The following is a 22,879-nucleotide window of genomic DNA, read 5'->3' as shown; positions in this document are numbered from 1 at the left end:
AGCTCTCTTATTGAATAATTTGGAATGAAATTTACAATAGAAAATATTGGGTCTTCCTATAAGGGATGATATTATGTGCTTCCATTTATATGACTCTTTTATTAGGTCCTTAAGGTTTTATCTTCTTTTCCCCTCTCCACACAGAACTTACTCATTACTTTCCAGCCACATGCAGTAAGCATGGCTAAATGACTGAGACACTGACCAATGGACTATGATCAGAAGTGGCATACGTCATTTGCAAGTTGATTCACAGAAGGGCAGTGAGAATTCCCTGTGTAACCTCTCCTGCCACGTTGATTACAGAGGTCTTGCTTTGAGATGACAGAGCCTAGAGATTGACCCTGCCTGGTCCGTGTATTCACTACTAGACCAGGAGGGCTCCCAGATCCACTGTGGCTTTGAGTAAGCAAGAAGAAGACTGTGTTGTCTAAGTCATTTAAACTTGAGGGTTGTGTATTGCCCATAAGCATAGCCCACAAAGAACTGGCTAATGTATATTGAAAATAAGAGAGAAACACTTGTAGGAGTGGGTTTTAAGGATGTAGGACCAGGAAGGGTAGAATATAAGACTAGAGAATGGAAATTCCATTGATATAGAAGCCATCCCCTCTGATCAATGCATAAGGCACTGGCAAGGGCATCTGGGCCTGGTCCTGTCTGTGACTGAACTGGCTCCTTGAAGCTTGGACAAAAGGATGGCCTTTAGCAAAGAAGGTGGAGATGTCCCAAAAGCCTTGGCATAGTACCAAAGAAGGAAACAGAAGGCTCAGAGAGGTAGGAATGTTCACATGGGTATATCACATGAAGACATGCCTGAGACACGCTGTATGACTTGCAATCCAGATGAGCCCAGCGGGCATTCCCTTTACAAAACCAGTAAGAAGAACATTCTGTAGAAGTGCTGGCAGCTTTGAGGACCCACTTTTGCCTATCCTCTGTAAACCAGAGTGGACACTGATCCACACCCAATCACCCCCATACCCCTCCTTCTAGTCATGGCCTGGAAGACCACAGAGATCATACCTGCAAGCAAGAAACAACTTCTCTTGGGGCATCTGGGTGACTCAATGGGTTAAATGTCTGACTTTTTTTTTTTTTAAGATTTTATTTATTTATTTGACAGAGAGAGAGACAGAGATCACAAGCAGGCAGAGAGGCAGGCAGAGAGAGAGGGAAGCAGTCTCCCTGCTGAGCACCCTATGCGGGGCTTGATCCCAGGACCCTGAGACCATGACCTGAGCCGAAGGCAGTGGCTTAACCCACTGAGCCACCCAGGCGCCCCTAAATGTCTGACTCTTGATCTCAGCTCAGGTCTTCATCTCAGGGTCTCAGGGCTGTGAGTTCAAGCCCCAAGTTGGGCTTTCCTGCTGTGTGTGGCACCTACTTTAAAAAAAAAAAAGAAGGAAGGAGAAGAAGAAGAAGAAGAAGAAGAGGAGAAGGAGGAGGAGGAGGAGGAGGAGGAATGAGGTAGAGGAGGAAGAGGAGGAGAAGAAGAAGGAGAAGAAGGAGAAGAAGAAAGAGGAGGAGGAGGAGGAAAAAGAAACTTCTCTTTTGGCAATTATGAATGTTCAGTTTCTATCTCATATAATAGAAAGCCTCTTTAATAAAAAAGATGAATCTGGATTCTTTGGAATTTCTTACCTACTTTTGAATGATCCAGCAAACAACTAGATTTCATGTTTTGTAGAAATGTTGTTAAAGATTCATTTGCACACTAAGAATTCTCATTTGCACACATCTCTCTTCTACCATGTATGTCCAGAGTAAAAATAGTTTCAATATCCATGGGGTCTATAAAGCATGAGAGGAAAACAGTAATTTGTACATTGAAAAGTGGTAAATCTTGACATTTCACAGGCAGGATTAAGACATTTTGATTATCATTTCTTTCTACCTTTCTAAAGAAAAGAAAGAGCTATGGGATTGAGTTCTAGAAATCAAGGATGGTAATTCTAGTTGTTCTTTTAATTCACTATTTGGCTTTATGGAAAGAGAAGGAGGGGAGAACCATAAACATGTGTGCTTTGGTTTTATCACGTATAAAACAGGGCTATCAACATTTGTTTTGCCTTACACCTCATGATTGTGGTGAAGCTAAAATAAGATTCTTTCTGCAAAGTCCTTCGATAAACCACTACTTACTCAATGGCATTGAAAAAGTAGAAATTAGCTCAGTCTGAGATAAAAATCTGCCCTCTCATTCATGAGACTGGAATAACAGATACAGAGAAGGCCAGCTACAAGTTTAATGTGAAACATTCTCCTAAGAACTTGCTGCAGCTGTGAAATGTCTTAACCTTTCTTTGAATGACTAGAGTTTCCTCACTCACTGAGGAACTTTGTTGTCACAATTGACAAACTATCAGAAACTTGCTGTTGAAATGGTATCAGCAAGGATAAAGCATCTCACCCTTGCTTGGAGGGTCTAAGTTATTTCGGTAAAGAGATGGAATCTTGATATCTAATCCAGGGGCACAGCTTCCAATATGGGATTTCTAAAGACAATATTTCACATTTTCATAACTTTGTGGTTTTCCAGCAATAGGAAGGACCCTGGGTTCACTTCACAATCCAGGCCTGATCTTCATGCAACTCTGGGTTGATTTGAAACTATCAAATCACTGCATCCTATAAATTATACTTCAACTCCACCCTTTCACAAGCTGTATAATAACTCTATGTATGTCTTCGTTTGGTGCAATGTCCATGGTTCTCTAGTGTATAGTCCTCTACCAAATTGTTAATGAGTCAACAAATCTGTTGGAATACAGGCTTGTTTTGTCCCTGGGAATCTTAAACTGATTGAATCAGGACAACTTGCTGGAAGACGTCCATCAAAATCTAAAACTTGACGTTGCCAGTGTTTGTCTGACTCCTTCTTTCTTTCTTTCTTTTTTTTTCTTTTTAAGGGTAGATTCCATTTACTATAGCACCAAGAACCATAAGATACCTGGGAATAAACCTAACCAAAGAGGTAAAGGATCTGTACTCAAGGAACTACAGAACACTCATGGAAGAAATTGAAGAAGACACAAAAAGATGGAAGACCATTCCATGCTCTTGGATTGGAAGAATAAACATTGTTAAAATGTCTATACTGCCTAGAGCAATCTATACTTTTAATGCCATTCTGATTGAAATTCCACCGGTATTTTTCAAAGAGCTGAGGCAAATAATCCTAAAATTTGTATGGAATCAGAAGAGACCCCGAATCGCTAAGGAAATGTTGAAAAACAAAAATAAAACTGGTGGCATCACGTTACCTGATTTCAAGCTTTACTACAAAGCTGTGATCACCAAGACAGCATGGTACTGGCATAAAAACAGACACATAGACCAGTGGAACAGAGTAGAGAGCCCAGGTATGGACCGTCAACTCTATGGTCAAATAATCTTCGACAAAACAGGAAAAAATATACAGTGGAAAAAAGACAGTCTCTTCAATAAATGGTGCTGGGAAAATTGGACAGCTATATGTAGAAGAATGAAACTCGACCATTCTCTTACACCATAAACAAAGATAAACTTGAAAGGGATAAAAGACCTCAACGTGAGACAGGAATCCATCAGAATCCTAGAGGAGAACATAGGCAGTAACCTCTTTGATATCAGCCACAGCAACTTCTTTCAAGATATGTCTCCAAAGGCAAAGGAAACAAAAGCGAAAATGAACTTTTGGGACTTCATCAAGATCAAAAGCTTCTGCACAGCAAAGGAAATGGTCAAGAAAACAAAGCGGCAACCCACGGAATGGGAGAAGATATTTGCAAATGACAGTACAGACAAAAGGTTGATATCCAGGATCTATAAAGAACTTCTCAAACTCAACACACACAAAACAGATAACCATATCAAAAAATGGGCAGAAGATATGAACAGACACTTCTCCAATGAAGACATACAAAAGGCTACCAGACACATGAAAAAATGTTCATCATCACTAGCCATCAGGGAGATTCAAATTAAAATCACATTGAGATACCACCTTACACCAGTTAGAACGGCCAAAATTAGCAAGACAGGAAACAACTTGTGTTGGAGAGGATGCGGAGAAAGGGGAACCCTCTTACACTGTTGGTGGGAATGCAAGTTGGTGCAGCCACTTTGGAGAACAGTGTGGAGATTCCTCAACAAATTAAAAATAGAGCTTCCCGGGGCGCCTGGGTGGCTCAGTGGGTTAAAGCCTCTGCCTTCGGCTCAGGTCATGATCTCAGGGTCCTGGGATGGAGCCCCGCATTGGGCTTTCTGCTCAGCGGGGAGTCTGCTTCCTCCTCTCTCTCTCTGCCTGCCTCTCTGCCTACTTGTGATCTCTGCCTGTCAAATAAATAAATAAAATCTTTAAAAATAATAATAATAAATAAAAAATAAAAATAGAGCTTCCCTATGACCCTGCAATTGCACTACTGGGTATTTACCCCAAAGATACAGATGTAGTGAAAGGAAGGGCCATCTGTACCCCAATGTTTATAGCAGCAATGACCACGATTGCCAAACTGTGGAAAGAACCAAGATGCCCTTCAACGGACGAATGGATAAGGAAGATATGGTCCATATACAGGAGTATTATGCCTCCATCAGAAAGGACGAATACCCAACTTTTGTAGCAACATGGATGGGACTGGAAGAGATTATGCTGAGTGAAATAAGTCAAGCAGAGAGAGTCAAGTATCATATGGTTTCACTTATTTGTGCAGCATAACACATAACATGGAGGACATAGGGAGATGGAGAGGAGATGGGAGTTGAGGGAAATTGGAAAGGGAGGTGAACCATGAGAGACTATGGACTCTGAAAAACAATCTGAGGGTTTTGAAGGAGTGGGGGTGGGAGGTTGGGGGAGCCAGGTGGTGGGTATTAAGGAGGGCACGTAGGGCACGTATTGCATGGAGCACTGGGTGTGGTGCAAAAACAATGAATTCTGTTATGCTGAAAAGAAATAAAACAAATAAATAAATAAATAAAAATAACCTATAAACAAACAAACAAACAAAAAAGGGTAATTAGACAGTAAGATTTCTGAGCTTTTCAAGATTTTTGACCAAATAATAACAATATTATTATCCAGGAGAAGAGTACTCAGCATTCTGTGCTCCATAAAAGATAAAGAGGTGGAAGAGAATGGGTGGGAAACACCACATAAATTCAAGACTTCAGTATTAGATAGGCATGAAGAGCTAATCAAAAAGCACTCATTTTATGAACATATTTCTACAACATCAAAAATGAGCACATCTATTCAATCAACAGTGCTCATACTGTTAAATATGAATTTATAATGGTTACTTATGTCTTCGCACACATAAGAGGAAAAGAAAATGCAGAGAATGGGATTTTAATACCCATGATTCATTTTCATGTCTTTGGTGCTCAGAGTAAAATGCATCAGATAAAAGTAGCTCTGAATTCAGATTCCTAAAATCCTCAAACCCAAGACTTGCAACACCATATCTGACACAACTTTTGGTGGTGAGCTAGAAGCTTTCTGTTTCTCTTTTCCAATATTTGTTTGCAAATAGTTGTCCCTGGTGTTCTCTGAATAAATAAATGAATTTCCTTGTTAATTGCAGAGTGTGTGGTCCACCAACATAGAATTCAAGGAACAGAGGTTTATGAAGTTGGCCGGGAAAGGCATGCTGGCTGAAACAAGTTTCTTAAATTAGAGCCCAAATTGGTTAATAAGGCAAGAAGCCCACAAACTTTGGCATTATGTTTTCTACCAAACAAGTAATGTGCATCTCTACTGGACAAAAATATTTAAGTTAACATGTAAGCTCATAAAGTCAGGCCCTAATTAGTAGTAAATAACAAATTGGGACATGTATCCTTTTGCTTTATTGCCTTATTGCCAAGTGTGAATAATTTTTGTTCATTGCCTGATACACCTTAATCTGCCACTCAGGGAGAATATTACAATACATATGATTAACAACTTACAACTTACAGAGGCTTGGGCAATGAATAGGCTGGTAAGATTAGAGGTAAACTGCAGAACTAATACACTGTTAGAACTTTCTAGACTGGTAGAGAAGTTAACTGCAAAGGTGGTATTCCTTTACTCTTCTATAAAAAGTTAACAAGTTGTATATCTAATTTGGCAATCTTAGTTGGACATTCATTTTTCCCAGTTATATGATTCTCTGTTCTTTAATGCTCCAGAGTCCCTTCGAATCCTACTGATAATTCCAGGTGGTGACCTGGAGGCTCCGGGTCTCCTCTGCAGCCCTCCCTTCCACACACTGCTGCTCTCTCTACAGAGCAATCAGATGGCTAGTGTGTGGCCAAGAAGCCAACAGAGAAGGAAATTCCTTAAGAAAACTATCAAAGACCAGGGAAGATCATGAAACTCCAAGCACTCCAGTCTGTTCTTTGAATTCAACACATTCCCTTGGTTAACACTGTTTTTAGTTGTCAGGAGCTGAGAAAATTGGGCATTTGGGCAGTTTTGCTGTATCTTGCTCTGGCTTTCCTAACACCTTTCTTTTCTACTTGCTATCCTTCCAACTAATCCCTACACACTTCCTCCGCCTCTATTGCTTGCCCAGGGCAACACTGGAAGATGGATCCTAGAATGACTGTGGATCAGAGCCCTCTCTTCTCCTCCCCACTTGCCCAAGTCTCACTCAACCCCCTCACCAACCCAAAACCTGTTGGAATTGTTTCCATGAATAGTAAGTAGACTTCTAGGGCTCAAGACATTACACATCGATTAAAAACAGATGATGGGAATTCCCTAAAAGATAATTTAGTTTTATTACTTACAAAAAATATAGCAAACAATAAAAATGGATCTTTTGTTGGAAAAAAACGTGCATTTTGATGTTAAGTTATCTTATTTGCTATTACACCAGGGCATGCTTCCAAATTTTTTTTGTTCACAAAATCCATGGAAGACAAATAATAAGTGCTTGATAAAAGTTATAAATCCTGTAACAACTAACACTGGCAGATGCATCTGATTCATTTTTCTCCCCTTTCTTCCTTCTGAAGGAAACACATCTGCTGAACTGAGATCTAAGCACCCAAGACAATGGTCCTGGCTCTGCCTTTAATTCTCCATATGATTTGGGAAAAGATTCTTGAACAGTTACATGCTAGAATTTTCTCATCTATAAAACAAGGATAAAAATAATAGTTATTCTGTCTACTCCTTACTGATGTTTTAGAATTCTGAGACATTATTTCCCAAATTATTTTTGGAAAAGCTTGCATATAAGCTAATGGCATGATAGAGAACACCTGTCAAAAAGACTTATTTGGGCTTTTTGTGTCTTCCCAAGTTTCCAGTAACAATATATGCATCAAGGCAATAAAAAATTGTCTACCTTTTTTTGTGATCAGATGACACAGATGACAGAAATTGGTTAAGGCAGAAATCAATACTTACACTGAAGACATCAGTATGGTTAGGTATGTGGGCTTCTTTCTGACACCAACCATGAGGTGTCTTTTCCAACAATAAATGGGTCATTCCAACACCAATCAATTCTCTAGCTCTTCAGTATCAACTGGGTGTTGAACAATTCAATTCAGTTCAGTTCTGACACTAACTGCCCAGAGTTAACACAGACCACACAGGGCAAGGGCTCAGTCCCATATGACTGACCCCACTTCAGGCACCAGCTACAAATGGGTTCTCCAAGCTACACATGTTTCTGCCCAACCAATTATAAATTTGAGGGCTCCCATGATGCCCACCTAGGTCCAATAATTTGCTAGGATGACTCACAGAACTCAGGAAAGTACTCTGCTTATGATACAGTTTTATTATAAAGAATACAACTCAAGAACAGCCAAATGGAAGAAATGTATTGGTTGAGGTATGGGGGTGGGGCATGCCAGGGTTTCCACACCCTCTCTAGCATGCAACCCTCCCAGCACATCAACATATTTACCAAGTTAGGGGTTCCTGACCCCATTGTTCAGGGGTTTTTACCAAGGTTTTTATGATATAAGCATGACTGGTTAAATCATAGGTCATTGGTGATTGAACTTAATCTCCCACTTCTCTTTTCTCCCCAGAGGTCAATGGGTGGAACTGAAAGTTTGAACCCTCTAATTGTCATGGAGACACTCTTACCACTGGGGAAATTCCAAGGGTTTGAGGAGCTCTGTGCCAGCAACTAGGGATAAAGACTAAATACCTATTTTTTATTCTACCACAATAGGCATGATCACATGAAAGGAAAAATAAACAAACAGAAATATTCTAGTTTATTTCTCTCTAATGTTTATATCTGAACACACATATTCAGTGACCCTGTCTCCCACGTTTCCCAAAATGGCACAAGCAGTAAATACAGGAAATGTGTTGGGAGTGTTGACAGGACCATTGGCTGTAGAGCGCACTGAAAGGAGGGCACGTCAGGAAGCAGGAGCTCTGAATGCAGACGCCTCAGGGTCTATAGCTGGAAGCTGGTGGTCTTCACTCTCCTCCTTGTCCTCATTCTCCTCCAGCCCTTGGCATCCTGCAGAGCTCAGAGCTTCCGGGGGCCCTTCCTCCTCACTGGATTCACCGCTGAAACCTGCGCAGAGAAACAAAACCCCTTAGGGATCTCAATGTGGGGCCAAGGAACCAGCAGGAAACTCCATCCTTTTTTTTTTTTTTTTTAAGATTTTATTTATTTATTTGACAGAGAGACCACCAGTAGGCAGAGAGGCAGGCTGGGGGTGGGGGGGTGGGGGGAAGCAGACACCCCGCTGAGCAGAGAGCCCCACGTGGGACTTGATCCCAGCACCCTGGGATCATGACCTGAGCCAAACGCAGAGGCTTTAACCCACTGAGCCACCCAGGCGCCCCCAGGAAACCCCATCTTAAGGGGACATCAGGAAAGACATGCCTGATGGGATCAGTTCTAGGCAGGAATGTCCCTGCTCCAGATGGTGCCATATTCTCACGGGACCCAGGGGCCTGCAGGTTAATGGTGTTCCAGGCACGCTCACTGGACGCGCGATGTTCCCCATTTGCTGACCACTCCCTCTCTTCTTCCCCTTGCAGCTGTCTCTCTCTCCCCCTATTTCTCTGCCTCTGCTTCTCCTTCTGGTTTCATATGTCCTCCTTCTCCTCTCAGCTTAGCACATTCTTTTCAGCACTCTCTGTCTCTGCCTCTTCGGACCTGATGCATCTTTTGTACCTTCATCTCCTCTTTCCATCTTGCTCTACCCATCTCTTTAGCGCCCCCTTTTCAGTACTTTTCCACTTCACTCCCAGCTCTCCTCTGTTAGGCAAGAGTTCCTTCACTGAGCTCCAGGGTCTCCCTCTCCTGCATCCATCCTGTCCTCCCTGGGCCGCCTCCTGACACCTTCGTTGGGCCACACAGTGTCATCACATCAGACTTCCTTGGCCAGCCTTACTAATTATTTCAGGTGATTGGACATATGCTGTCCCTGCTGGCTGGCCTTCTTGGTTAATTTTGAGGTAACAAGATACAATTGTCTTCTGTATATCCACCAGACCCCCAGCACAAGATTGTACTAGATGTTTGTATCCGAGGAGCTCTGCCCCTGAAATACATAATGATCCAGAAAGAACCCTCACCTATCTCCATCATCGGCCTCCTATTCCCCTCTCTCCCGATTCCACCTCAGAGGGTTGCCCCCCCATGTTGCCTCTCGCCTGCTCCCCTCCTGCTTCGCTCTGTGTCAGGACCTCTGTGTCCTTCTCTTCCCATCTCTCCAGAGTTTACCTTTTTACCCCGAAATCTACCATTTTGTTGTTGCTATTTTCTCTTAACCTGCTATTCTCATTCATCGCTGGAAATTATCTTGGCTGAATTTTGCGTTTATTCTTGTGTCCTTTTCAAGGGTGGCTTACTACATGTCTACATAAACACACTTCTTAGGACTGTTTCTGTAGAAACTTCCATACAAATACATCAGTAATGTAATGTTTGCCAACACATACGTCCAGGATTCAAGGTTCTGAAAACTCTATTGGTGGGGATGACCCCCTGCAGCATAAGCTTCTGTGTGTTGACTCCCCCTGATGCTAAATATCCCACCATGTCTCCTCTCTCCTACACTGACCTCTAGCAAAATTCCATTCACTCCCACTGAACACTGTCTTCACGGTTTCATTTTGCCCCTCCCCTACTTTCTCTTTTACCAGCATTTGCTTTGTCCCTTATGTTTCTCTCTCCGTATGATCTTTGTCACTATCCCTGGTGTAAATTGTCTTCCTTCTGTCTCTGTTTCTCTCAGGCTTACCTGGACCCTCTGCCTGCCTCTAGGCTCCCAGTCCTTTTCTTGTGTGTTGCCCTCATCTCAAAGGTTGCATCCTTCATCACTCCAGGTCTCTCACTGGGCTTTGACCCATCCGCAGGGCCCCTTCCCCAACTCTACCTCTAGGGTCTTCTCAGGGATCCCACTTACTGGCCAATCTGACCATCATGCGTATTATTTCCATGTTCTTGTGACAACTTCTGGAGAGTAGGATAAAACTATCTCCCTGTCAAACCTCCACCAAATGGGAGAATTTTCAATCTCATGTCCATTTAGGTAAAATCATGCTTGGCCTATAACTCCCACTGGATGGTCCAGTACATCTACCTGTCTATCCTCGTCCTCCACTAAAGACTTCTGCTCCTCTTTCTCTCTTGCCTCCAGGACAGGGCTAGGGTGTGACAGGCAAGAGGCCTAAGGAACTTAATTTAAGGAGGCACCTATCTTTGGGTTCTCTTTAAATTTCATCCCCTAGGCCCTGCTGGTCTCACCCCACATGCGTGCCTCCCCCACACCTTGGAGAGAAGCTAGAGGCAGAGCTCAAGTCTATGGACTCTCCTTCTTCCACATAATGAGTTACCCAGGGAACTGGTCATTTAAAACATGGGATTCAGTCATAGTTACCTTGCCCATCATTCAGCGGGATACACACCGTCTCTGACTTCCTCTCTTTCATTCTTAGAAATGTGGATTCATTCAGTGCTAAAGAGAGAGAAAAGGAAAGGAAAGACCAGAGCCAGTGACCAGGGAACAAAGTGAGGAGTAGTTTGTAGACACTGAGCTCTGAGGTTGGAGACGAAAGTGAGCTGCTCCTTGGGCAGAAATACTCCTCCTGCTCCAAGACTCCACCCAAAATGCAACCAAGCCCTTCTCTGCCTCTTTCCATCATATTAGACCTCATTCCTTTTCTCTCTCCTGCCATTTTCCACTAGGATCCAACTTCCAGGCACTCCTGCTTCTAACCTAGGAAAATATTTCTGCATCCCGGATTCCTTTGCCTTCCATGACCTTGTGTTTCCAACTCTCTTCCCTCCAGCCACTCTCCTGCCTCCACCTTCTTGCCCAGTTCTCTTCCTCTCTTCCCATCTTCCATGTCAGGCTCCATTCCTGTTCTCTCAGACTTTTGATTTCCTCCACTCAACACATAGAAATGAAAAGATACACCTTTTAATTATACCAGTGGCTCCTGGCAGTGGGAGAAGGGGGAATGGGAAGTGAAATGGGGTTGTCTTTTCAGGCGATTGATATATTTTGAAAGTAGATGGGGGATAGTTGCACAACGTTGTGAATATCACTAAATATCACTAAACAGTTTAAGGTGGTTAATTTTATGTTACATGAATTTTACCTCCATTAAGACACACACGCATGGTTACTCATCTGACCCCAGGCCAACCACACACATGCCGTCTCCAGATTTCAGTTTCCTTATCTGAAAAATGGGCTCATAAGCAATGCTAACCTCCAATGGCAGCTTAAGCACTAAATCTACAACTGTTCCCTCAAATGTTCAACAAGTGAGATGTTAATAATACAGCTATTTCTAGTGTGTCTTCTAACCCTTTCTTCCTTGTCTTTCATTTCCCTTCTTCTCTCACTCAAAGTACCCACATCCTCCCTTCCATCTTTCTACCACTTCCTCTTTTCTGTCTCTGTGTGACTGGTTTTCTCCTTGAATATCTAGGCTCTTGAAAACATTGAAATCAGACCCTTCTGCCATCATCAAAAATCCCCTCTTTGATATTGATCCTGGGCCTGGAGTTCTTAGTCCTTAAGAGCTTCACACTGAAGGTCACCTCTGGAAACTCAAAATTCACATTTAGATTCTTACTCCACCTTCCAGGTTATTGGGCAGAAATTATGTTATTGCCACCTTTTGTCTTGGATTCAAGTAGAGTCATGTCATTTTGGAATTGATACAAAGTCACGCACGTCCATCTGCCCCATGTCCCTCTGGATTCCCTCTCCAACATCACAGTTGCCCTTCCTGAGTTCTGGCCTCTTTGTAACCAGGAAACAAAGTTTGTATTCTATCATAATTACCTTGTTCAGAGCTTGGCCCAGTGTTGGACAGGTTTTGTGTCTCTTCACTATCATTTTTCTGGGGAAAATATTTGTCTTCACTTACTGAACAGAGAAAAAAATTAATTAGTGGTTGCAAGCAAATAATCAGGGACACCACCTCATAATCACAATCTGGACCACCCAAGAATCCAGGTACTTGGTGGGGACTTCTGGACCCTGGGTCGGTTCATCTCAGCGGCTCCTAACTTGGTGTCATTTGTTCCTTTTCCTGCAATATCGAAGAGAAAAACACACACGCAAATCTTAAAGGCAATGAGCCTGTCGGGTTTTAGGATTATGGAGCAGTGGGAAAGTTATAAACAGTAACTAATCACCCTGCAAGATGGCCAGAGAGAAGTGAAAACTTATCTCAGTATAAATTCTGTTAAGTGGAATGTCTCTGTGAACCGTACAAGGAACAGAGGGAATTTTTTGGGAGAAGAGCTAGGCTCTCAGATCCATACCCATGGAGAAAGCCCAGCTGCTCTAAAGATGCTGCTAGACAAGAGGAGGGTTGGGGCAGGGAGGGTGAGCGCTTCCCAAAGACACAAAGCAGAGGACACCTGGAGGAACAAGACAGACCTCCCAGGGGCCCAGATCCCAGGAACAGAGGAAGGACACTCTGCAGCTCTGAGCAGGGAGCATGGATAGCTGCACTGGAGGAGCTCCCCACGGGCCTGCCCAGGGCTGGGGAAGTCGCCAGTCAGGGGAGGGAGGGACACCAGCCCAGCACTCCTGCCTTTAGGTGAGACCCAGCACACATAGGAGGAAGAAAATAAACCAGGAAGCCTGGAGGGAAGTGGGGGGGTGGTGTCTGTGGGGAGTTCAGGGAGGAGGGGACCCCACAGAGTCAGGGAACCTGCTGCTCCCGGGCCCATGGCAGGAGCTCCTCCTGGGGCAGGACCTGCAGGGACGAGTTGCACAGGACAGTGGGAGCCACGGATGCTTTGTCTTCCCAGGACCTGGCCTCAGACCCTGGCAAAACCAGGTGGAAGATTCGAGGAGAACAAAGGGAAAGGTGAAGGGGGTCTGTGTGTGCGTGTAGGTGGTCCCATGGGGGCTCGGGGGCTCTGAGCATGGGATGAGAGCAGCAGGAGAGAGTACTGCACCCCAGGTCACAGCCCCCAGATTCTGGGCTTTGGGTCACTGATGCACAGCTCCAGTGGAAAACAGTGTGTGGGAGGCGACCACTGCCATCTCCCAGGGGCAGGTGGGTGGGAACAAGTGTAGGCGAAGGGCACCCCAGCTCAGGGAGCCCCAGAACCTAACACAGGTGATGTGCACACTGAACCTGGAAGTGGGGGGGGGGTCCCTGCAGTCCATGAAGAGAATCAGAGCCCCTGAGATATGGGCAGTACAGGTATCCACAATTCTCTCTATTCCCATAGCCCAGGACATGCTGGTTACAAATGTAATATTGACCTAAGGTATAAAAATTTATCTCAATAAAGCTTTAAAAAATCATTCACTTGAAATTTGTGTGCAGATACTTGATTTTCTCTATTCCTTTCTCTTACTCGGGTATTAGTATAGAAATTATATTGCCTGGACGGCACAGGGGGTTGAGCGTCCCACTCTGGGTTTCCACTCAGGTTGTGATCTCGGGGTGACGGGATCAAGCCTGGCAGTGGGCTCCTCACTCAGCACAGAGTCTCCTTGAGTTTCTCCCTCCCTCTGATCCTCCCCCCTGCACACTCTCTCTTTCTCTCTCTAAAATAAATAAGTATTTAAAAAGAAAAGAACTTATATTGTTCTTATTTTAATCAGTGTACTATTTTCACAAAGTAATACACTCCCTACTTTATTTTCGCTTCTTTTGACTTTATCCCTTGCTTAAGAATTGGTGTGACTTCCCTGTTTTTATGAAAATAAAATTCCAGTTCCTCAATTTAGGGTGTCTGAAATGCACAATCTGCCTATAACTGTCATGTCAGAATCAGCCTTCCTTATTCCCACACCTTTCCACACGCTGGCCCTCCTTCTGGGCGGGGTGGGCTCTTCTAACCTCTCCATTCTCTGTCTGGGGAGCTAACTTTTTGTCAGACGGTCTCAAATAAGGTTTTCTGTGGGAACTGGTGACAGTCTGGTCATCTTAGAAAAATGTCACAACTTGTCCGGGAACATTTCCTCTTTATCAGGCACCCATGACACAGAATAAATCACACATTCCCAGAAGAAGAAAAAGGGCTGTAATTAAACCTACAAGAGACCCTAGCAGAGTAATCATGACTGATAATTTTGATGTGGAGACCAGAGAACATGTTGGTTATTATTAACGGTGACTCATTCACATGGACAAGCACTGGTCCTGGGACAGAGTAAACATTTCATGAATACTTGTTAAACCAGCAAATGAGTGAATGAATGAATGACAAGTAGACCTGGACCCCGAAAGGGAAGGGAGGATATCAATTACCATTTTCGAAGATTCTATGAACATGAATTAAATCAGGATACTCCTTCAGATGAACCCTGCTGAACAGGACTTGTAGAAGTGACCTATCAAAGGTCTTCTCGAGGTAGCAGAGAATATTATACACCACTTTCTGTACAGGAACCAAGTTTTTATGGGCTTCTTGAGAATCCTTTCTTTAAAAAAGTACAACAGGAAAAGAAAATGAAATAGTTTCAAAGTTAAAATAGTTTCAAAGTTAATAACTGGGAAGTGATTGCATAGAACATTCATTCCTCTTTCCCCGTGGAGATAGACTATTATTTTTCATATAGTATTTTAGAACTTCTTAAATATTTTATCACCTGCTTAAAATAACAAATGAACCCTTCTTCTTGACTTTTGAACTTTCATCCTGCTTAGATTGTTTCACGAGTGGACCTTAGAGCAATTCTGCTGGCTACTCAACAACCATTGCCCACCCTCTAGGTGTGAGGAGTCCGGCAAGGGTTTTGGGAAGGAGGAGAGGGTCCTGCCGTGGCTGTAAGGAGCACAGTCACAGGGTACAGGGATGGCTCCTCCTCTATTTCCCCAAGAGGACCCACTGATCAAATTCACCTGAATACCAAGACTCCAGAATCACCTTACAAAACATACCTTAAAGGACACAACAACAAAGCAGAACAAATTGATTTATAATAGCACAAAATCCTTGGGAGTTTCATTTGATGTAGTGGATTTTATAGTGGAATACTGCTCCAATTCTCTTAATTATTTTAATTTTATTTAATTTTGTCATTTTGTATAAATTGCTATAGGTTTTGTATAAAAAGCTATCAGTCCATTCGGCCATATCACCGTTCCCATCCACCTCACTGCAACACGTCCCACAGGAGACAGGAGCTTCAATCAGAACAGAAGCCTCGTTGGCGAGGACTGCTGTTCTGTCACCCCCAAACTTTTAGAGGATTAACTCACTCAAAAAGGTCTTTCCGTGAAGAGTAGGAAAAGGCCATCAACCAGTTAATGATACACTAAATTTTGAATCCAGGTTGCCACACTCAATTAGGGTGGGGCTGCGTTATCATGGGTGATATAATAGACTTAACGTACTTTATAGACTTTTTCCGTGATAAAGGAGCGGTCTCTGAGGCTTTCAAGGAAAGGAAATGGCTTTGTTATTGAGTTTGCTATCTCCACCTTATTTTGCTTGAAGAGATTCAAAAGAGCCTCATGGGAAATCTCCTTGTTCTTAACTATTGAAAACATCCTAAGGAAAAAAATACAGTGACAGAATGAACATCAAGATGGCAAGATGCCCTTCCCACCCAACAAAACCAAACAAACCAAAAACAAAACAAAATGCAAACAAACAAAATCTAATGGTGTATTTTATGGTGACTAACATAACACAATAAAAAAATAAAATAAAATAAAAATAAACAAAGTTCTATAAAATGGGGCGGGGGGGGGGAGCAAGCAAACAGAAAGGTCTAGGCCCAGACACTTCCCTTGTGAATTATTTAAAACATACATTTAAGGAAAGCTATTACCTATCTTACATAGATTCTGTCAGGGAGTAAAGAAAACAGGGACACGGTCCAACTTGCTTGTGTAGGACAGCTTAACTTGATACAAAAAACCTGACAGGGACACTACAAAAATGAAAGCACAGGTCACTACCTCTTATAGACACAGAAGGAAAAATATGTTCCTACAGACCATTAGCAAATCAATTCCAGTGATAGATAAAAAGGATAATACATCATGACTAGCCAGGGTTTAGTGTGAAAATGCAAGAATTCTTTAACATTTAAAATTTAAGGAATGTGTACCATCACATTGACAAATTGAAGGAGAAAACCATATAGTAATTTCAATAGACCCAGAAAAAGCACTTGATAAAATTCAACATCTCTTCATTTTTTTTTAACGCTCAGAAAACTAAAGAAAAAAGTAACCGTCTTAATCTAATAAAGGGTATACACCAAAAAAAAAAAAAAAAAAAAACCACCCAAAAGCTGAAAACCAACATTTAACATCATACTGAAAGGTAAAATATTAAGTACTTTCCCACTCAATTTGAGAATAAGAGAAAATGTGCACTATCGCCATTTCTATTTAACATTAACTGGAAATTTTAGCCAATGCAATAAGGTGAGAAAATAAATTTTTTAAAAATAAACCTAATAGGGAAGAAATAGAACCACTATTATTTACAACTGATTGTGTGCTTAGAAAATCTAAAGGAAATTATGGACAAATTTTGGAATTCATTAATAATTGAACAAGGTAATTGGACTGAAGATCAATATGCAAAAATAAATTGTATTTCTATATACTTGCAGCAAATAAGTTGGAACACAAATAGAAAATAGTCTCATTTCTAAAAGCATCAAAAACCAACAATAATAAAGACAAAGCCAACAAAAGATGTGCAAGAACACTACACAGAAAATCACAAAACATTCCCTGAGAGAATTTAAAGAAAGCCAAAATAAATGCAAAGGTATACCATGTTTATGGATTTGAGGACTAAATAGTGTTAAAATGTAAATTCTCCCCAGTTCACCTACAGATCCAATGTAACTTCAATAAAACGTAAGTAGAGATGGATAGTAAGCTTCCTGGTTCCAGTGCTCTGAACACTGCCACCATCAATGCAGGCAAAACCAATGCAAGAGAAGAAATGTCTCAAGGGAGACTGTTATTTGGGGGGGGGGGTAGGGGGGGCTCTTTTGGGATGCTTCTCTGTATGAACATGTCCTAGAACCTGGGGAGGTCTCAGAATGATCAATCTCAAGGACTACATCCATCGAAAACCTTCCTTTCATAGTGACAACCCAGCAACGTGGCTCTGTGGCTGATCTTTGAAGGGATGAAATGGAATTGAAATTGATGCTATCCCCCATTGCTGAGCTCCCCATGATGGCCATGTATAGCTTGGCCTTCACCCGCAACCAGAAAGACCTGAGGGATGTCTTTAGAAGTTTTATGGATGTTCTCCAACCCCAGGGAGAACATGAGGTTCTGGAGCTTCTGACCCTCAGGGACAGGGTATCCCCAACCATGGTGAGAGCTGGTGCTACCCATGGAGCTAGCGCTGGTGCTGCTGCTAGGCTGGGGGTTCCACCTTCTGCAGTAACTGTGTAGGAGGTCAGCTAGGGCTGAGGGAGGGGGACAGGACAGGGCTAGCTCCTCCCCCAGCCACCACCCTAGAGGAGGTCTTTTTAACTGTTTTCTGATCCTCTTCTCATATTTGAACTCTGAGTGTCACTACTGAGGGACACCAGTGAGGGGTCATACTAGTTCTTTCTTGTTTTTTTGGTAAGAGAATGAACTCTTGATACCTCTGGGGCTGTTACTGGTTAACTGCTCCAACAAAACCTGACTGGGCCTGCTCTGCTTCTGACCTGAGCCCACTCTGTGGTGGTCTGTTCCAGAGAAGGAGCCTTCCTCTCATGCACCGGTTATAGGGAGGGCAACAAGCGGAATGCTGGTCATAACCTCCCTGTCTGTGATGTTCGCATCAAAGAGAAAATCTGCTGGCACGGATTTCCGAGGAGGAGAGAGCACTCAATAAAATGTTGGTTTCAAGTAAGATTTTTGTGGAGATTGACCAACTGATTTTAAAATATAAATAGAAATTCCAAAGGGCAAGCTTAGTCATGATAATCTTGAAAAAGATTAACAATTTCAACTTGCTATAAAATTACAGTAATTAAGACAATGCAATATAGGCACAAAGATTTTTTCCATTTACACTCTGCCATCACTCGACAATTTAAAGTGTACTTTTTTTAATGACTTTTTCTTTTAAGATTTTTTTAATTTATTTATTTGAGAGAGACAGAATGAGCTCAAGCAGGGTGAGGGGCAGAGGAGGGAAACAGACCCCGCTGAGCAGGGAGCCCGATGTGGGGCTCGATCCCAGGACCCCAGGATCATGACCTGAGCTAAAGGCAGACGTTTAAATGACTAAGCCACCCAGGAGCCCTAAAGTGTCTTTAAAGTACTTAAAATATATAAGTGGAAGTTAAATGTAAGTTGGAATGAAAATTTTTAAAAGGGGGGACATGACATAAAACCAGGATCTGAGAGATTTGGTGGGACTGTGGCTCTGAAGTGGTGGTCTGTAGACCCCACATTGAGAAACATCACACATCTTTGGTCTTCAGGCTATTTGAGCCAGGAATGGGTGGACAGTCAGCTATTAACTGTCTCCACTTCTATTTAACCTTTATCTCCTTTGGAACTCCAGCCAGATGCAAAGAGTAAAGGTGAAGCTTTGCTGAAGCCCCATCTTCCCTCCTCTGTGGATGGAACCACGTGCCCCCAGGGGAAGAAGGTGGACTATGGTGTTGAACTGCAGAGCACTGATTGTTGCTTCAGTCCCAGAGATGTGATGGATTTATTAGCAAACAGACAAAAAAGAATGAGGGTTCATAAGCTATGGGAGAGGTATCTGATTCTTGGTTGAGGTAGAGGAACTCTCAGTAGAATTCACACAAACCTACATACTGAGAGGATTGATAGATCTATATTGGGAGTACTCAGCTCAAAGAAAGAAGACATTCAGATCTGCTCCCCAAACTCCTCTTCCCCAGATCACCTGTCCACACCCATGGTGGTAATCCATTCCTCTACTTTTCCAGTCACTGGTTCATGGATGGTCAGGACTAAGCCTTTTGCTCCACATGGCTCTGAACAAGGCAGGATGTCACCCAGCTACTGCCAGCAGCCATCTTACGACCACAAGAGGAACCAACAACTGGGGGTTGGAGCTGGTGCTGAGGCATCAGACCAGAAAGATGAAAAGTACCCAAATGACTGATGGCATCACTGGCCCACTGAGTCGATCAAACGTGAACCCCACGTCCTACTGCTAGATTCACCACTACGAATATCTTCTCATTTCTAAGCCAATTTAATTCAAGGTATTTGTTAACTTGTAACAGAAAGTAACCTCACCTTTAAAAAGAAAAAATGCTTATGAAATAAAAAGAAATCTGTTTAAGAACAAGGTTTTGGCCTGGTGGTCAGGACGTGAAGGGTAGGAAAGATAAAATATGCTCGGCTCTCAGAAACGGCATCAGACCCACATAGAGAAGACAAGCCCAGAACCTCAGAAGCAGCCGGAGCTTTGAAAGATCCCGGTGGAACTTGAAGGAAGTGTGTAATACCAGAGGCCTTTTCATGACCTGTGACATTTCTGCTCCCACAGGGACAGCCCTGATTATCCAAAGCTTGGACCACTCAGAAACAGAGGAAGATTTGGGACAGCAAGTATCTTGGTCCTTACTGGACTACGGAGGTAACCATCTTTGTCAGCTTCACCAAAAGCATCCCTATTGAGGGACGAGTCTGAGCTGAGACAGAGGTTTTATTACCCAGAGCACGAGGCTTCCTGGGCCTCCAGAATTCAAGGCAGGGAGAGGCAGTAGGAGCAGAGGCCATTGTAGCTGCAGAAAGTCTGGGCCTCCTCTTGTGGACGAGAATTGGAAGCAAAGAGCAGAAAGGAGCCTGGGAAATGTGGGGCGGGGGGGGGGGGGATATTCACTCCCAGTTCCCAGTGGCTCCTTCCAGGAGAGGGACATTGGTCAGTATAACATTCCTGGTCCCTCACAGCCCCCTCTTCCTTCCCATGAGAGGTAAGCTCTTAGATGTTTCTGGAGAAGATGCATGGAGTATAAGGTGTGGTCCCTTCCGGCCTGTCTCTCTGGAGCTATCCTGGGGACACAGAGGAGGCCTCTAGGCCTCTAGGTGTGGGTGCTGTGACAGCAGGCCCTGCCTGGCAGCAGTGAGGTCCCTAATCACAGTGCCCAGTATGAGGAAACTCATTGCCGAGACACATCTCCCAATCTAGTTTCAATTCATAATAAAGTTGATGTTATGATCTCCAGCTACCTGGCTTCTTCTCTCTCTCTCCTTTAAGTGGCTTTGAAATATAAACATGTAAAGGGCCTTATTCTGGGATCCCCTTAAGTCCCCCACAATAGCCTTGTTACAAATGAAACTGCCTCCCTGGACAGGTCCAACACTGACACACCATTGTGTGCCAGAACACAGAGTTCAGAGGGCAAATAGAAATCCAGAGGTTTTAAATATCCAGTATGGATTCTGCATGGAAAAGGGGAGTCCCAAGGAGCCTTGGGAACAGGGGATACTATCACTGAAAATTTACAAAATTGGCAAGAAGACAAATGTCACTTTCTGAAAAAAAGATACTGTTCAGATACGCAGATTTCCCCCCCGAATGTGGGTAACATAGCGCCACAATCAACCTTCAAGAGGGAAATACGCCCAGTTAAAATTAAGTTCTGTAATGCGCTCTCAACACTGACAGGTCACTTTTCTTCCTTCGATAGTTTGATATCTCTCTTCCCCACATCCCAGATTAGAAGAAGTCTTTGCTAGAGTCTGTGAAGATAGGGATCCTGGGATCAGGGAATTGTCACAGATTATACTTTGCTAGCTTGGCTACAAATTAGTTTGTGGTTTTTGGCTTTTTTGTGTGTGTGGGTTGGAACCAGATTTGTGATAATAATAATAATAACATTATTATTATTAATTATATTCTTATATTTATATAATTACATTCTTACTCTTATTATTAATTCTTATTATTCTGGTAACCCACTTGCCTCTTGGAATTAAGAGATGTGGGACACATAAGCGGCCCAGGGTTGGACACAGCTAGGTTGTCAGTGTGAAGGGGAGCACAGACCACTGCGGCCAGAGCAGTAAGAATCTGGACTGCCCCCAGTCCTCTGCAGCTAAGTCTGAGCACAACAAGGACATCGGCTGAAGAGAACTCTGGGGCTATAATTTCTTTGGGTCACTAGCCTAAAAGCCGGGGAAGATTTCATTATGGTTCTTTAACCTTCCAATGGAACTTAATAATGGGAGGGGATGTCAGGAAAGATAAAATAGGAAATGCTGGGAATCAGTCTCTTTGCTCAGACAGCAATCATACTAGCATACTAGTGGTCTGAAGCCACCACTTCCATACTTTGGAGTGTATCTGAATGCTTGCAGCTTCCAGGAGAAAGTGTGACCAGGAAAGTGTGGCTAGCTTTGGCCAGTTTCTGCCTCTAGCACCGCAATAGCTATCTATCCTCCAGATCCAAGCCCAGTAGCAGGCAGCTCTGCCCACATTTCTAGAATGGCTTGTTGCAGCCAAGGTGACCAATAAGGAATTGGTCCTCCAAATATTAGAGTTCTGTATCCTGATTGCTGATGACAGCTTTTCATTGCTGAGGTGTAGGCACAGAAACAGGTAGCCCTTACTGCAGTCTCAATAACTGGGGTGTTTTCCTGGAGACTTAATGGAGCTGCACCCGGTTTTTGGTTTGGTTGGGGTTTTTCCCCCCCTTTCTTCCCTTTTGGAAGCCATTTATGATTCACACCTCCAAAAGTAACTATAAACAAGGGAATTTAGAAAGCCACTGCGGGGTGCTGGGTTGGTTCAGTCAGTTAAATGCTCACCTTTGACTCAGGTCATGATCCCAGAGTCCTGAGATGGAGGTCTGCATCAGGCTCCCTGCTCAGCGGGGGTCTGCCTCTCCTTCTCCCTTTGTGCTCAGACTCTCTCTATCAATAATAAATAAAATCAAAAAAGAAAGACAGAAAGAGAGGGAGGGATGGAGGGAGGAGGGTGTAAAGGAAGGAAGGAAGGAAGGGAAAGCCACTTCACATCTGTCCAGGGACAGATGCAGAAAAGACCTGAAAAGACCCTAAGCTTTCTCTTCAGGCTGATCCACAGCCCAGAGTTGTATGCCAATAATTAAAAATATATATACTAAGGAAGCAATTCCATTTACATATCATCCAAAAGAAGTAAATACTTCAAAATAAATCTAACTAAGGAAGTGAAAGGCTCCCATGGTATGCTGGAAACTACCAAACATTGCTGTAAGAAATTAATGAAGTCCTAAATAAATGGAAAGAAATCCCGTGTTCATGGATTGGAAGACTTCTTTTTTAAGATTTTATTTTTTTATTTGACTGAGAGAGAGAGAGCACAAGAAGTGGGCGTGGTAGGCAGAGGAAGGAAGAAGATGACTCCCCACTGAATTGGAAGCCCAATGTGGGACTCCATTCCAGGATCCTGGGATCATGACCTGAACTGAAAGTGGACACTTAACCCACTGACCCACCCAGGCACCCATGGATTGGAAGACTTAACATTTTGTGATGTCA

At 43.1% G+C, this 22,879-nt stretch overlaps 1 protein-coding gene across 2 annotated transcripts in view; it reads right to left on the bottom strand.

The window, feature by feature from the left end:
* Positions 1-7,744: 7,744 nt before the first annotated feature.
* Positions 7,745-22,879, bottom strand: part of LOC308339411 (nuclear autoantigen Sp-100-like) — a 35,018-nt gene continuing 19,883 nt past the window's right edge. Inside the window, exons 1-6 of one of the 2 annotated variants that reach the window (XM_080798044.1) lie at positions 22,166-22,878; positions 15,791-15,947; positions 14,702-14,870; positions 12,265-12,348; positions 10,846-10,923; positions 7,745-8,525 (exon numbers count right to left, since the gene is read on the bottom strand). In XM_080798044.1, coding sequence (XP_080654170.1) covers positions 8,365-8,525; positions 10,846-10,923; positions 12,265-12,348; positions 14,702-14,870; positions 15,791-15,947; positions 22,166-22,212 — 696 coding nt within the window. In that variant the 5' untranslated portion in view covers positions 22,213-22,878 and the 3' untranslated portion in view covers positions 7,745-8,364. Of the gene's footprint in view, positions 8,526-10,845; positions 10,924-12,264; positions 12,349-14,701; positions 14,871-15,790; positions 15,948-22,165; position 22,879 lie in introns of those variants that run through there. The other variant, XM_080798045.1, reaches the window with a different exon arrangement.

The sequence above is a fragment of the Martes martes genome, assembly GCF_963455335.1.
Source record: "Martes martes genome assembly, chromosome: 3".
Lineage (NCBI taxonomy): Eukaryota > Metazoa > Chordata > Mammalia > Carnivora > Mustelidae > Martes > Martes martes.
This window is presented reverse-complemented; position numbering and strand designations above follow the sequence as displayed.